General features: G+C 40.2%; 1 protein-coding gene across 22 annotated transcripts in view; it reads left to right on the forward strand.

The window, feature by feature from the left end:
- Positions 1-16,679, forward strand: part of AFDN (afadin, adherens junction formation factor) — a 329,459-nt gene that overhangs the window by 147,462 nt on the left and 165,318 nt on the right. For 14 of the 22 annotated variants that reach the window (XM_068231796.1, XM_068231782.1, XM_068231787.1 and 11 more), the window contains 2 exons: positions 11,468-11,488; positions 12,160-12,305. In XM_068231796.1, the coding sequence (XP_068087897.1) occupies positions 11,468-11,488; positions 12,160-12,305 (167 nt within the window). The remainder of the gene's footprint in view (positions 1-11,467; positions 11,489-12,159; positions 12,306-16,679) is intronic. The other 8 variants (XM_068231784.1, XM_068231785.1, XM_068231791.1 and 5 more) reach the window with 1 other exon arrangement.

Raw genomic sequence — 16,679 nt, forward strand, 5'->3', positions numbered from 1 at the left:
CCTAGCGATTTTCTAATCATGCCTAGCGGTTCTTGGAGCCGTTTGCTGTACCGGTTTTTATTTTTCGTTAAACATTACAGCTGGAACGGAACAGCTTCTGTAACAAAACCGCTTGGAAAATCGCTCTGTTCTAGCGCTTTTCAGAGCGATTTACCACTTTCCTATACATAACATTGAGGCTGAATCACCTCCAGAAATCAGCAGAAATGCTTCAGGACCAGCGTTTGGGAGAAAAGCACATCGCTCTGGTGTGATCAATCTCATTCAATTACATTAGCCAATCGCTTTTCAAAGCGCTGGTATTTTTTAAAAACCAATCTGAAGTGCTCTTGGTGTGCACCAGCCCTATCAGGATAAATGGTAGATGCACAGAATGAAAGGAACATAGAAGCTGTATGTGAGAGAGAGTACTATGTGACTTTCTGCTTAGTGTCGGACTTTTGGATGAGGATGTATTTGTATTGAAGTAATTGTTTTGATACTTAAATTTGATAACTACTGTAAACGGCAGCATTTTTTTGTCCAGAGATTTAGGGACCTATTTATATCGGTATAGCAAAATGGTGAAGTGGACTGTTTTACAGTTGAGTTGTGCTTTTTGGAACCTTTTGTCATTTTACCATGTTTTCAGTGGCAATAGAAAAAACATTGCCATTCTACTTGATTACCTTCTGACTACAGATAGGATGTTTTACTGCTTTATAAGTAACTGGATAACATGTCAAACACTATCTGAAATGTGCAGTAGTGACTTCACCTCAAGGAAGGTGTTCATCTCAATGCAAGTCAGTGGCTGAAACAGTTTGGCAATACTTCCTCCTTTCTACTTCATTTTTGTGTTGTGTGTGTGTGTTTGTTTTTTTGTTTTTTTGTTTTTGTTTTTTTTTTTGCATTCCATATATAGAATTTCAAATTTCTAATGCTCTTGACTCCCTTTCTGTTGTTTAACATAATTACAGTAAATGGTGAAAGGTCCCTAAACCTGTTGTGGTAGACTGGTCCCCTTAATGGTTAAAGGAGAGGTTTGCTTTTGCTCAGTTTTTTTTTGTTTGCCCCCAGAGTGTCCAAAGCCTGAAACCGACTTCCCACCTAGATATTGAGATCTAACCATGTTCCCTTTAGTCCATGATGAGCCTCCTATGCATTTCCCCTCTCAGCTGACCACTGATTACCTCGGTCTGTCACATTGTTGCTGTGTGACAGCCCCCAAGCTTGAACTGGCAAAGCAGAGTCACCAGATAGATGCGCCAATGCTGCTTTTAAAGCGGACCCAAACCAAACATTTTTTTAATTCAAAATATTTAGTTGCACCACTCTGACACGTACAAAGATAAATAAACACTCCTTCAAGCCTATGAGCATTTTAGTGCATGCTTTTCACCCTTCTCTTTTCATAACTAGGGTTAAACAGGTGGCAGCCATTACTTCTAAGCTTAGTAGGAGGTTTTAGATCATGGGTGTGTTTGTCATCAGCCTACCCTCCCTCACAGGGGCGTCGTCTATGTGAAATCTCACACAAGCTGAGATCACCTCCCCTGTGACATTATCAGTAGCAGCCTGTGTTTTGTTTTTGTTTTTTATCTCCTCCATCAGTCTGCCAGATTGTGTCCCGGCAATATGAAAGGAAGGGAGGGGTTCCTCCACTAAATGTAAAATAATTTATATTTGTCATCATGCAGCTGAAAAAAGGCTGCTATTATAAGTTAGAAAATAGATTTTATTTCTAAAATCTTATATTTTTCATTTGAGTCCACTTTAACTAATCATGCCATTTCAGCAAAAGAAGTTTCATTTTACATTTGTGATTTTGAAGTAATTTATACATTTCTAGACTCTGAATGTAAGCAACAGTGTTTATTGAATAACAGCTGCTGTTTTGAAACACTTTGTTTTGTTTTGTTTTTTGAGTAACGGGCTATTTTTGTAACACAGCAAGGATTTCAACAATAAAAATCTGTACTCTTAAAATGTGTTCCTGTAAAATTTTCACGATGCCCTAGCTGAATAATAAAAAATAAAGTACTTTAACCAGTTTAAAAGAACAGAAGGCAGGGAAAAGTATGCCCAGTCCATTAAAAAAAAAAAAAAAAGTTTTGGTCAAAGGATAGTGACAAAACCTTGACATTTCAGCTCTGCATCGCTCATTTGAAGTTGCAGCAGAGCAGTCTTAAACTTTAAGGATTTTCTTCATACAAAAAACTTAATTTCCAGCCAGGAAGATTAGACTTGCTTACCTGGGGATTCTTTCAGCCCCTAGCAGTCTATCAGGTCCCTCTCTGTAGTTCCTCTGTTCTCCAGGGTGCTGCTGTTCCCTCCAAAAGATTCCCAACCACAGTGGTCACAAGCTACTGCACCTCTTGATCACGCTCCATACAGGGGTAGCATTCTGTGCTTACTCAGTTTGTCTTTAACTGCAAACCGCAGAATGCTCCCTGTTAAGGAAGCTCGATTGACTGGGTGCGCGCATATGCCGTAGCCTGAAACCGCAGCTGTGGTCAGGGATATTTTGGAGGGAACAGAGGCACCATGGAAGGCAGTGAAACTACAGCAAGGCACCTGGTAGACTACTAGGTGCTGAAAGAAGCCCCAGGTAAGTAAATGTAATCTCCCCCAAAAACTCCTTAATGCGTACCTGAGACAGATGCAAAGAATAGTTTTATGCATACCTGGGGCTTCCTCCAGCCCCCTTATGGCTAATCTATCCCTCACTGTCGTCCTCCACCACCTGGATCTTCTGCTATGGGTCTCGGTAATTCAGGTAATATTGCCAAAGTTTGGAGACCTCTCCACGTCTGTTTTTGTTTCATCCTGAAGGCCTTTAACCACTTCAGCCTACAGTGTCGTTTCACCTTTTGCGGAATATTCCGAAATAAATTGAAAAAAAATCATTATCTCAGTTTTCACCCATTATAGCTTTAAAATAATACATGCTACCATAATTAAAACCCACGCATTGTAGTTGCCCATTTGTCCTGGTTATTACACCATTTAAATTATGTCCCTATAACAATGTATGACGTCAATATTTTATTTGGAAATAAAGGTGCATTTTTTCAATTTGCGTCCATCACTGTTTACAAGCTTATAATTAAAAAAATTATAGTAATATACTCTTGACATGCATATAAAAAAAAAAAGTTCAGACCCTTAGGGCCCTTTTCCACCTGCAATCGCTAGCGTTCACGCTGAACGCTAGCGATTGCTGAATCGCAAAACCGGCGATTCCCCCGACGTTTGCGGCCGCGATTTTGCTATGCTATGCACTGCATAGCAAAATCGCGGCAATTATCGCTCCGCCGCGCGTTCGCGTTCCCGACAAAAGCGAATCGCGGTAGTGGAAATGACCTACCGCGATTCCTATGTTAAAAAGCAAACCGTAGCGATTGTAAAATCGCTAGCGGTTTGCGGTTTTGCGATTCAGCCAGCGCAAACGCGCTGGTGGAAAAGGACCCTTAGATAACTTTTTTTTTTTTTTTTTTTTTTTTTAATTTTTATTTAAAAATTTTATTTGGGGTTTTTCGGAGTGGGGATGTAAACAGGTGATTTTTAATATAATTGTGTATATTTAAAAAAAAAATGTATGTAGATGTAGTTTTACTATTTGGCCACAAGATGGCCACAGTGATTTTTTTTTTTCGTCCTGTAAGCGAGAGCTTTCGCTTACAAGAACTGAAGGGGTGATGTGGGACATACAAAAATTGCGGCTTTTCAGAGAAAGCAGTCGTTTTTTTTAGGGGGGGGGGCATAGATCAATGAATGAGATCTGTATTCCCATTCATTGATCTCAGGGGCAGCGGGCGGGAGCGCACACGCGGCGCCGCAGCAGTGCAGGCTATCTGGACGGATATATCCGTCCAGATAGACCGAAGTGGTTAATTAACCACTTCACCACTGAGGGGTTTTACCCCTTGAACACCAGAGCAATTTTCACCTTTCAGCGCTCCTTCAATTCATTCGTCTATAACTTTATTATTACTTATCGCAATGAAATGAACTATATCTTGTTTTTTTTCGCCACCAATTAGGCTTTCTTTAGGTGGGACATTATGCCAAGAATTATTTTATTCTAAATGTGTTTTAATGGGAAAATAGGAAAAAATGTGGGAAAAAATTATTATTTTTCAGTTTTCGGCCATTATAGTTTTTAAATAATGCATGCTACTGTAATTAAAACCCATGAAATGTATTTGCCCATTTGTCCCGGTTATAAAACCATTTAAATTATGTCCCTATCCCAATGTTTGGCGCCAATATTTTATTTGGAAATAAAGGTGCATTTTTTCAGTTTTGTATCCATCCCTAATTACAAGCCCGTAGTTTATAAATTCTTGACATGAATACTTAAAAAGTTCAGTCCCTAAGATAACTATTTGTTGTTGTTTTTTTATTGTATTTTTTTTTTTTTTTTTAATTACAAAAAAAAAAATAAAAAATTGGGGAGTGTGGGAGGTAATGAGTTAATTTATTGTGTAAAACGAATGTATTTGTATATGTAAAATGCTTTAGGGTGTAGTTTTACTATTTGGCCACAAGATGGCCACAGTGAGTTTGTTGTCCTGCAACCTGTAAGCGTCCGGAAGGACGCTTACAGGAAGTACTACGAGGCTGGGAAAATTACAATGATCGCGCTGTTTCTCATAGAAGCAGCAGATCATTGCAGGGGCTTAGATCAACGAACGGGAATGGATTTTCCCGTTCATTGATCTCCGGGCGAGCGGGCGGCGACATGCACGAGCGGCGGGAGCGCGGACAGTGGCGATAGTGCGGGAGGTACGGATTTCTCCGTCCCTTGGTTTTTTAGGGGGGGGGGGGGGGGGGGGAAGGGACAGAGAAATTCGTACCGCAGGGGGGTAAAGTGGTTAAGTATACAAATTCATGTTTGTTTACATACGATTTATCCTTTTTGCAATCACTTTAACCATTACTGCTGCACGGACATGAGACTCATGCCCATGACAGATGCTGCTGCAGGCGCAGGGACATGAGACTCACGTCTGTGCAGTCTGCAGGGCTGTGTGCGCGATCGTGCATTTTAAGATTAAACTATAATGGTTGAAAACTGAGAAATTATGATTTATTTATTTTTTTTTCGATTTTTCCCATTAAAATGCCTAATTGGTGGCGGGAAAAAAAAGGTATAGATCATTTTGTTGTGATAAGTAGTGATAAAGGTATTGGGGAATGAATGGGAGAAGTGCTGAAATGTAAAAATTCCGCTCATCCATAAGGTGAAAACGACCTGCGGGCTGAAATGGTTAATGGCTCGGCCACGACTAGTTCAAGTATCCTCGGATGGGAGCACGTACTGTTTGTTGAGAACCTAGGCTCTAGGGAAGGGGTTCATTCTATGTAGCCTGCATCAGAATGATTGAGCCTATTCAAAATAATGCGTCCATATATTTTAAGACTTTTTAAGTGTGTTTTTGTGTCAGTCTTTGTCATCCCACGTCTTCTACTGTACATGTAGCAATCTTGACTGATCTGTAAAAAAAAAAAAAAAGTCGGTATTTTCCCTAATGGTGGCCACTTATGATCCAATCTTTTTCATCCAATCTTACCAAATCTATGTAGTATAAGGGTAAACTGAGTGAATATACTGAATGGATATTTCAGGCAGTTACCTTATATTACATAGAAATGGTAAGATTGGATGGAAAAGATTGGAAGCTTAGTGGCCACCTTAAGGAAAAAAAATCTTTACCACTTAAAGCGGATCCGAGATGAAAATCTAACTATAACAAGTTACTTTTATATATATCTTAACTAAAGTTTAGATCTATCTGCAAACGACTTAAAAAGTTTGATCATTTATTCCCGTGATTCAATGAAGGCAGCCATATTCTGTTTGTCACACTGTCACAGGCTGGAGATGCTATCAGCTTGCCCATGTGTAAGTTCAGTCCCCTCTCCTCCTCCCCTCTGCCTCTGAAATCAATGGCTAGTAGCCTCCTCCTCCTGCCCAGACTGAGCTCCCATAAGCCCTTGCTACAGTGCCAAGGCGCAAAAGGAGCTGTGGGCGAGGCTTGTTTAGTTTATAGGGAATTGGAGTATTAAAACAAAATAAACAAAGTATTTGACTTGAGGAATGCCCTATAAACTATATGAAGGGAACACAATTATGCAATGAGTAAAAGTTTATCTCGGATCCACTTTAATATTCATATACTGTACTTCGAGAGCTTTAACCTTCTAACAAGCTGTGTAACACATACATACCTGTGATTGTAGATGGATTGTGCATGTGTTCTACTGCAGATAATGCTAGGCATACTATATACAATCAGGTACATAATCAATGTCTTTCAGATATTTGAAGTTTACCTGATCTACTAATTACCACTAATAGATTTCAGCAAAAACCTTGTCGAATATCAATCTCACTGCTGCAGGTAGCTTTGTACAACCCAATGTGGTACAAAGCGATGGCAACCTCAATCCCGTAATGCTGCCACCCATGACACCACCTAGTTCTTTTCCTGATCAATGCCAGCAAGAGAAGGAACATGTCCAATCTGTATAATTATAAATGCCATAGTATTAATATTTTCATTAGATGTGGTTATTTTGTTGCATCTAATTCTATTCAAATATTGTGTAATGTATGCCATCTTAACCTCCCTAGCGGTATTGACAGATATACACGTCAATACAAAAATACAAAACACTCTGAACAGTATTAACGTGCATAAACGTCAATACTCTCCTGCACCGTATACTAGACCCTTGCTTGACACATTTTGGCAAGTTACAGGGAAAAGGGTTATGAAAATGAATTGGATCACCTTTTGCACAGAAATCCTGGGGAAATTGAACGCCAGGGAGGTGGCTCTAATCATAATGAAAGACTGCAGAGTGAACATATATATTTACATTTTGGTAAAATATGATCTCCTAATGTATATTAACTATCAGTCAGATTCAGTCAGATTACCACGTGTGACCTTGGTTTCATATATGGCATGTATAGCTTATCTTCAAGGCTGGTTTCACAGTGGGACGTTACAGGCGCACGTTAGAGCAGCCTGTAACGCACCCCACAGCAATGAAAAATCAATGGGTTGTTCACAGTGCCCACGTTGCGTTACTCAGTAACGCTGCGCCATAACACAACATACTGCATGCAGTACTTTATAAGCGGCAGAGCCGCGTTAGACTGCTTGCACATGCTCAGTAATGTTGGGGAGGAGCGGAGAGCGGCCAGGCACATGGCTAATTAATATTCACTGCACTCAGTGACGTGCAGTGTTTACTTCCTGGAGCGGCCGCTCTGTGCGGCGATTGGCCGGGCGGGACCACGTGATGCCGCATGCGTCCAAGAGTACGCATCACAGCATCACGGACGCCAGAGTGAGCTGCACAACGCGGCTCACTCTGACGTCCACATCAGAGAGCACCAGGCGTTGCATTAGGGGCACGTTATGCGACCATAACGTCCCCTAAAACGCAACGTCCTGGTGTGAAACCAGCCTAAGAGTGTGTGTTTTTTCTCTGGAAAATACTGTGTTCAAGCTTCTGGTCTGCCAATATAAATAGTCATCCTGCATAATTGCACATAAATTAAAGCCAGTGGCACTCTGCTATAAATATGTGTGCGTTTTTAGGTGGACACTGGTTGGTTTAACAATCTCCTGGCTTCACATCTCCAGTGATGAGATTTTTCGGTAGGCTTGCTGCTGTTTATTCAATAGTTTCAATAGCAACTATGCTGTTTTCATTTTTTTTAAACATTATGAAAAGGAAAGGTCTTATTTTGAGAATCATGACCTGGTTAAAGAGGCTGCATACTTGGAAGGGGTTACCATTAAGCTACCTGAGATTTAAACCGCATTTAGACTGTTACAGTGAGATGCGAAAGTTTGGGCAACCTTGTTAATTGTCATGATTTTCCTGTATAAATCGTTGGTTGTTACGACAAAAAATGTCAGTTAAATATATCATATAGGAGACACACAGTGATATTTGAGAAGTGAAATTCAATTTATTGAATTTACAGAAAGTGCGCAATAATTGTTTAAACAAAATTAGGTAGGTGCATAAATTTGGGCACCACAAAACGAAATGAAATCCAATATTTAGTAGATCCTCCTTTTGCAGAAATGACAGCCTCTAAACGCTTCCTGTAGGGTCCAATGAGAATCTGGATTCTGGTTGAAGGTATTTTGGACCATTCTTTACAAAACATCTCTAGGTCATTCAGGTTCCAAGCATGGACAGCTTGGCTTCCAAGCATGGACCATCTCTCTTAAACTCACACCACAGATTTTCAATTATATTCAGGTCTGGGGACTGAGATGGCCGTTCCAGAACGTTGTACTTGTTCATCTGTATGAATGCCTTAGTGGATTTTAAAGCAGTGTTTAGGGACGCTGTGGTGTTGAAAGATCCAGCCCTGGCGCAGCTTCAGCTTTGTCTCTGATTCCTAGACATTGGTCTCCAGAATCTGCTGATACCGAGTGGAATCCATGCGTCCCTCAACTTTGACAAAATCCCAGTCCCTGCACTGTCCACACAGCCCCACAGCATGATGGAACCACCACCATATTTTACTGTAGGTAGCAGGTGTTTTTCTTGGAATGCTGTTGTTTTTCCTCCATGCATAACACCCCTTGTTATAGCCAAATAACTGAACTTTAGTTTCAGCAGTCCACAGCACCTTATTCCAAAATTAAGCTGGCTTGTCCAAATGTGGTTTAGCATACCTCAAGTGGCTCTGTTTGTGCTGTGGGCGGAGAAAACTCTTCCTTTGCATCACTCTTGCATACAGCATCTCCTTGTGTAAAGTGCGCCGAATGGTTGAACGATGCACAGTGACTCCATCTGCAGCAAGATGATGTTGTAGGTCTTTGGTATTGGTCTATGGGTTGACTCTGACTGTTCTCACCATTCGTCGCCTCTATTTATCCGAGATGTTTCATGGTCTGCCACTTCGTGGCTTAAAGAGACACTGAAGCGAAAAAAAAATTATGATATTATGATTTGTATGTGTAGTACATCTAAGAAATAAAACATTAAGATCAGATACATCAGTCTAATTGTTTCCAGTACAGGAAGAGTTAAGTAACTCCAGTTGTTATCTCTATGCAAACAAGCCATTAAGCTCTCCGACTAAGTCGTGGAGAGGGCTGTTATCTGACTTTTATTATCTCAACTGTAAGTGAACTGTTTACTTTTTCTCTGCTAGAGGAGAGGTCATTACTTCACAGACTGCTCTGAAAGAATCATTTTGAATGCTGAGTGTTGTGTAATCTGCACATATTATAGAATAATGCAATGTTAGAAAAAACACTATATACCTGAAAATAAAAGTATGAGAATATTTTCTTTGCTGCTAAGCTTCTAGTAATTATTCATAGTACACAACCAATTCATTATATCATATATTTTTTTTCGCTTCAGTGTCTCTTTAACTTGAACTTAGCCTGTGGTCTTCCAATTCCTCAATATGTTCCTAACTGTGGAAACAGACAGCTGAAATCTGAGACAGCTATGTATATCCTTCCTCTAACCATGATGGTGAACAATCTATGTATTCAGGTCACTTGAGAGTTGTTTTGAGACACCCATGTTGCTACTCTTCAAAGAAAATTGAAATAGCAGGGAAACTTGCAATTGACCCCCTTAAATGCTCTTTCTTATGATTGGATTCACCTGTGTATGTAGGTCAGGGGTCACTGAGCTTACCAAGCCAATTTGAGTTCCAATAATTAGTTCTAAAGGTTTTGAAATCTGTAAAATGACAACCGTGCCCAAATTTATGCACCTGCCTAATTTTATTTAAACAATTATTGCGCAGTTTCTGTAAATCCAATAAACGTCATTTCACTCCTTAAATATCACTGTGTGTGTCTCCTATATGATATATTTAACTGACATTTTTTTATCATAACAACCAACGGTTTATACAGGAAAATCATGATGATTCACAAGCTTGCCCAAACTTTCACATCCCACTGTATATGAACTTTTATGCTTGTATCAGCTGAATGTACAAATTATGGGGCAGGTGATGCTAGCTCTAATTTTTTAGCTGAATAGTAGTAAATTAATACATTTTCATATCTGACTTATTGTTTTTATGCATTTAAGGCTGGATGCCCGCTTGCATTTGCAAAATCACTCTCAAAACAAGTGATTTTTCAACGTGCGGTTCTGGAGCGATTTAGAGGAAAACTGTTTTGGCCATTACTTTTCTGTATTAGATTGCTCCAAAAATGCTACAGGAATTGTGCAGGATTGTGGAAAATCACAATTGCTCTGTGGGATCCTTTTGATGCACTTTTAATTAACCTAGTGCTCCTGGGCTCTCCGGTGATTCCAGCTAAAAGCGCTGTAGTGGGCTATATAACTGGACTGTTAGTGTATTCTGTATTGATATGATATAGTTGCCTGGTTGTTGCCTCAAGGTTGGAGCATTTGGAATGGATTAAAGCTGGCCATACACTTGTAGATTGCCACTCAATGTGGCAATACAATAAATTCCTCTTATAGGAATTGACTCCTACCATGCACAGCACATAAATGTTACTGGAATCTACTGAAAACCGATCAGACTGCGGCATTACACAAGTTGATGCAGTGCACACTATGGCCTATAGAATGGCTAACACTCCTGCCCCGACACAGATTAACCTAGATTTTCTTTCCTGTATATCCAGCAGATGGTTTGAATCTTCAGGGAAATTGAGGAGTGTATATGGGTACCTTAAAGGATTCATGAGATGGAAAAAATCGATTCAAAAGGTTTACCTCTATGTATTTAGAATGTGCAATAGTGGAGGACGTCTTCCGTAGTGCTCAGTTTTCCGCCGGTCAGAACCTTTTGAATCGGGTGTAGTGAAAACTGTGCATGCGCAGAAAGGGCTCTTCGAAAGCCCTTCTAAAGTCTGCGCCTGCACAATTGCTTCCGTGCAGCTCAGCGTCCTCGCACCCAACAGCCTCCTCCCCGCAGCTCACAGCTATTTCAGCCATTTCTGTGCGTGCACAATTTTTACTACATCCAGTTCAAAGGCCCTGTCCGGGTTGCGGCCTGCTACGGTTTTACACTAAAATAGGGCTCTATGGGGGAAATGGAGGACGCGGTCCGCCACTGCTGCACGTGCTACATAGAGGGAAGTGTTTTGAATCGATCTTCCCACCTCTTGAATCCTGGTTAGGATATCTCACAACTGGAGGTCTCTGAAGCCAGTATGTAACTCATTTTACCAGTGACTACATAAAACTGATCTCTAAATTGTGGGTGCAGTTAATGTTTATTAATATGTTCTCCTGTTCGTTCATATAGCTTTTTGGATGGTCGTGGAAGATCTCTCATTTCAGTCTTGTATTCATTTTATATTTTTTTAGTTTTTTTTATGCTGTTCAGTTTTATTTGTATCTTTTAATACCTGTTTTAAATCTTGTCTGTCATGATTGTTTACAAGTTTTTTTTTCTCTGTTCTGCTTGATTTCCTCATCTGTTATTCTCCAGGAAGTAGACCAGGGTGAGCAGGTAGGATATGACATCCAGACACAATCCCAGCTACTTCAGCTTAGCTCAGACTCGCGCTGCTTTCATATAAGAGTCAAACTCTTCTTTAAATGGCTGGGCTGAAAAGTTCATAACACTCATCCAACAACTGGACTTGTGCTGTACTAAAATTCTTTTTTTGACTGTGCAACTTTGGCATCCCATAACCCTCTGCTTAATGCACTTCAGTGTGGAAATAAAACAAGCAAAATTTATTTTCCTTTTTATGCCCCTCATTTTTCTCTATGGTTCCTGTTCTTTGGATCTCATCTAACCTGGCCTATCATTCTTTTGGTTTAAAATCCTCACAGACCAGTATCATATATTGTGTGTCCTGGCAGCTAACAGCTTAAGAGGTGGTATTTGGGTTTCATTTATTTTCTTGGACACACACACATGCATCAGTTACCAGACAAGGCCTCATTTAACAGTTTCCATCCAATTCCCACAATACCGGTGTACATCTCAGTCATTTTCTTACAATATTTTTTTTTAACAGTAAACATAACATGAAGTGGACTCTTGTCTGTTAACTGGTGTATAGTGCATGCCATGTTACTGGTCTGTCTGTGATTATAACTTGTCAGAGGTCACAACATATTGTAATACTGTTTTGTTTTTTTCCTCTTTTTGCCAATTCTTATATTTTGCAGAAGCAAAAAAATATCGCTGGAGCTCTTGCATTCTGGATGGCAAATTCATCAGAGCTGCTCAATTTTATTAAACAAGACCGAGATCTGAGTCGAATCACTTTAGATGCTCAAGATGTTTTGGCCCATTTAGTCCAAATGGCATTCAAGTAAGACTTCCCATGCTTTCCATACTTGCTATGTGTTAAGCCAAAATAGAAATCCAAAGGAACTGTACTACTTAAAGGGGCACTATGGCGAAAAATTGTGAAATTTTAAAATGTGCAAACATACAAATAAGTACATTTTTTTCCAGAGTAAAATGACTTTTCTTCTATAGTGCTGTCACTTGCAGTAGGTAGTAGAAATCTGGCAGAAGCGACAGGTTTTGGACTAGTCCATCTCTCCATAGGGGATTCTCAGGGATTTATTTATTTTCAAAAGCACTTGGTTGATGGCAGTTGCTCTATCCAACTGCCAAAAACTGTGTAGCGAACAGGGAAGCTGGCCAGCATCATTGTTTTAAATCCTTTTTAGGGAATATCTTTATATAAAAATAAAAGCCTTGCCGAGAATCCCCTATGAAGAGATGGACTAGTCCAAAACCTGTCGCTTACCTACCTACCTACCTACTGTAAGTGACAGCAACATAGGAGGAAAGTAATTTATGGCTCATTTTACTATGGGAAAAAAACGTACTTTTTTCTGTTTGCACTTATTTTAAATTTTACAATTTTTCGCCATAGTGCCCCTTTAACAAGTTCAGGCCTCATTCACACTGTGTTGCCGCCCCTATTTCGGCAACACGTATGGTGTGCGACACTAAAGTACATCAGAAGTGCATAGACGGCACTGCTGTTCAGCACAAAGTTTCAGTGCAATGTGATATCGCACAGCTGTATGCATTTTAGGCAAAAGGCAGCATTGACCCAGTAACTGTAGTGAAGGTGATCAGCACAGCTCGACAACGCAGATAATTTATTTTTTATTTATTACGCAGCGCTGTACAGAGTATATTGTCTTATTACTAAATGTCCCTCAGAGGGGTTCACAATCTAGTCCCTACCATAGTCATATGTCTATGTATGTATTGTGTAGTGCATGTATTATAGCCTGACGCCAATTAACTTATCTGTGTGTTTTTCGAATGTGGGAGGAAATCTGAGTGCCTGGAGGAAACCCACACAGACACAGGGAGACCATACAAACTCTGCGCAGATGTTGACCTGTTAGTGATTTGAACCGGGGACCCAGCGCTACAAGGCGAGAGTGCTAACCACTACGCCACTGTGCTGCCCACAATGCCCCATGTGACAATGAAGAAGGCCTTAATTCACTTGAATTATGGTACCTTATAGTTTTGTATTTGTTTAGTTTTGCTTGGACTGATTCTGCTTTCTGCAGCAAATATTCTGTTGGAGAGGAGACTACACTTCTGCTTAAGATGCCTAGATCTGCCTGGTAGTTTCTAATACTCTTTCCAGGAGCCTTCAGAGAATCCCATTCGCTGTTTGCAGTAACGCTATCCATCAAATTGCATCAACAAGAACAAGCAGAATTGCTCCACTTTCCACCAGCTTTTGCAGAAATATACGAACAATACAAACAAGCAACATTATTAAAACATCTTTATCTAACTATCCAAATGTATATATAGCAAGAAGATTGAACCATCTGGCACTACATGTAAAGGTTAAGCATATTTGTCATTGTATCCATTCATCTGATCATACAGACAGGTCCATCAATTCTATACATGCAATGACATACCCTTACTGTTCCTAGCTCTGGGGTAGTGTGGAAGCAGCGGTCCGCCTGACAGCTGTTTCGCTCTGAGATGAGCTTCTTCTGAGGCTCCGTGCGCGGTGTTAAGCCCGTTATCGGGTTCATTTATAATGCCGGGCTACCGCTCCGGCTTCCGCATACGTCACGCCGCTTAACGTCACTTCCTTTCCTCATTGTTGCGTCTTGTGCGCATGCGTCCGTAACTACGCATGACTCATGAAAAGTACGAGTGCGCAAGCGCACATTAGTGCGCTTATGACGCAGAACTCAAAAAGTGAAATGAGGAAATGGGAAGTGTTCTGCGCTCCACAGTGGCTTTCCAATTCCGACTACACTGCGGAAATTCAGAGAGCCACTAGATGGTGCTAAACCCAGCAAAAAGGCATCTGTTAGGGTAAATCAAAAATCCTTTCTTAAAACCACATTTTTATTATGTAATTTTAAAAAATATTATCAATAAAGATATATATTATTAAAAAGAAAATGAAGGGGAAGAAAAAAAGGGAAAGATGTGTATATATATAATTCTAACTGGGTAGGGGGCAACGAGCAAAGAGAGCTAAATCTGATTAGTCACTTTATTTATATTATGGACATTTCCAATTCATTCTTGGTCAGATATTCTATCTTAAATATGCTCAGTTCAGCACCTTCAAAAATCTCTTTGTCCCGCAATACCCCACATATACATCTACTAAATTCTATCCCCAAATTTTAAAAGCAACGAAAACAAATTATTCTAACCAGCAACACTTCTGGAGGAAGGAAAGGGAGAGAGAGGGAAATAGGAAAATATTGCTTACTACACTGACTCCGTTCTCCTATTTCTCTATGAAAATCTAAAGATCTAGGGAACTAGAAAACAGGCCATCTGAACATTGTCATTGAGGCCTAATGCCCCCATTGCATCAGTATTGATTATCCATCTACTTTCTTGCCTCAATGACCTCTGCTCTCTATTTCCTCCTCTTGGTGGAATTTGAACCTGTTCTAGTCCTGCAAAAAGCAAACAAGTTGTATCTCCTCCATGCTCCATTCGAAAGTGTTCTATTAACCTAGTACACCCTTTTCCAGTTTCCACGGATTTAATATGTTCTCGTATACGTTCTCTCATCTCTCGCGTTGTCATTCTGATATAAAATCGTTGGCATGGGCACCATACTATATAGACAATGTATCTCGTTCTACAAGTAATGAAGTCCTTCACTTTGTTCTCCACTGGTCCCACTTTTAAATATTTCCCTACTTTCATATGTGGACACTGAGGACAATGGCCAAATCTGTAGTTGCCTTTTAATTGTCCCTGATCTAACCATGTGGATTTTTTTGGACTCCTAAATTCACTAGATGTAAGTTTATCTCCTAAAGTAGGTGCCCTTTTAAAGGTTATCATCGGTGGTTGCTTATAAATCTCCTTTAAAAGTGGATCCCTTTCAATCATTTTCCAATTTTTCATAATACTTTTTCTTATCTCTCTATACATTGGTGTATACTCAAAAGAGAAGGTTAATCTATCACTTTCTACATTCTTTCGTTGTCCTTTTTTCTTTTCTTTATTATTTCTTCCTTCAATTAGGCAACTTCTTTCCACATCACTAGCACGTTGCAGAGCAATATCCAATTCCTTTGGTTCATATCCTCTTTTCTCTAGATTCTTTTTTAATTCCATCGCTTGGTCCTCAAAGTCCTCTTTCCGGGTATTCTTTCGCCTTAGCCTTAGGAACTGTCCATAGGGGAGGGATTTAAAGGTATGTTCCGGATGGTAGCTTCTCCTATGTAATAGCAAATTGCTGTTTATAGGTTTTTTATACCCTTTTGAGATAATTTTATCCCCTTCTATTCTTAAGTCTAAATCTAGGTATGCTACCTTCTCTTCACTATATTCGTAAGTAAACTGCATATTCTCCTTCCCTGAATTCAAATAACCAATGAACTCTTCTAAGGCAACACGCGTCCCGGACCAGTACACCAGGATATCATCCACAAATCTGGACCATCTCCTGAGGCATCTGCCATGTGGGACGCCGGGGCCATACACATACTTCTCCTCCCACCAAGCCAAAAACAAAGACCAGACCTGATCCTGAGGAAAGCAGATAAGGGAGGTGCCCTAATAGCAATGACAGCAAATCAATATAAAGATGAGGCCTTAAGACAATTAGAGGATAAAGAAGTATATCAACGCTTTAAGGGGAATCCTACAACAAAGTTAAAAGATTCTATGAGAACCCTGTTGAGAAGAGGAGTGGAAAGAGGAGTGTTAACACAAAAAATGGCCAACGACCTAATACCTGAATATCCAAGGAGACCAGTGTAGTACCATTTACCGAAAATTCATAAGTCCCGGACCAGTCCACCGGGACGCCGGATAGTCTCCGGTATGGGTTCCCTGACCGAGAGACTGTCAAAGTATTTGGACCATCTCCTGAGGCCATTGCTCCGACAGGTGCCATCCTACCTAAAAGATACTCTTGATGTGCTGAAGAGCATTGAAGGAGAGGAATGGCAGATAGGTGATTCTCTAGTAACGATCGACGTTGTCTTTATAATAGAATCCCCCACAATGCTGGAGTAGAAGCAGTGAGAACTTTCCTCCGACGAGGTAAAAAATATGAGAATTTTATTGATTTTGTGTGCGAATGCTTGATGTTCGTGCTCACGCACAACGCCTTCACTTTTGATGGCGTATGGTATTGGCAGCCGTCGGGCACAGTCATGGGGACGTCGGTGTCATGCACATACGCCAATTTGTTTTTGGC

The sequence above is a fragment of the Hyperolius riggenbachi genome, chromosome 4 (genome assembly GCF_040937935.1).
Source record: "Hyperolius riggenbachi isolate aHypRig1 chromosome 4, aHypRig1.pri, whole genome shotgun sequence".
NCBI lineage: Eukaryota > Metazoa > Chordata > Amphibia > Anura > Hyperoliidae > Hyperolius > Hyperolius riggenbachi.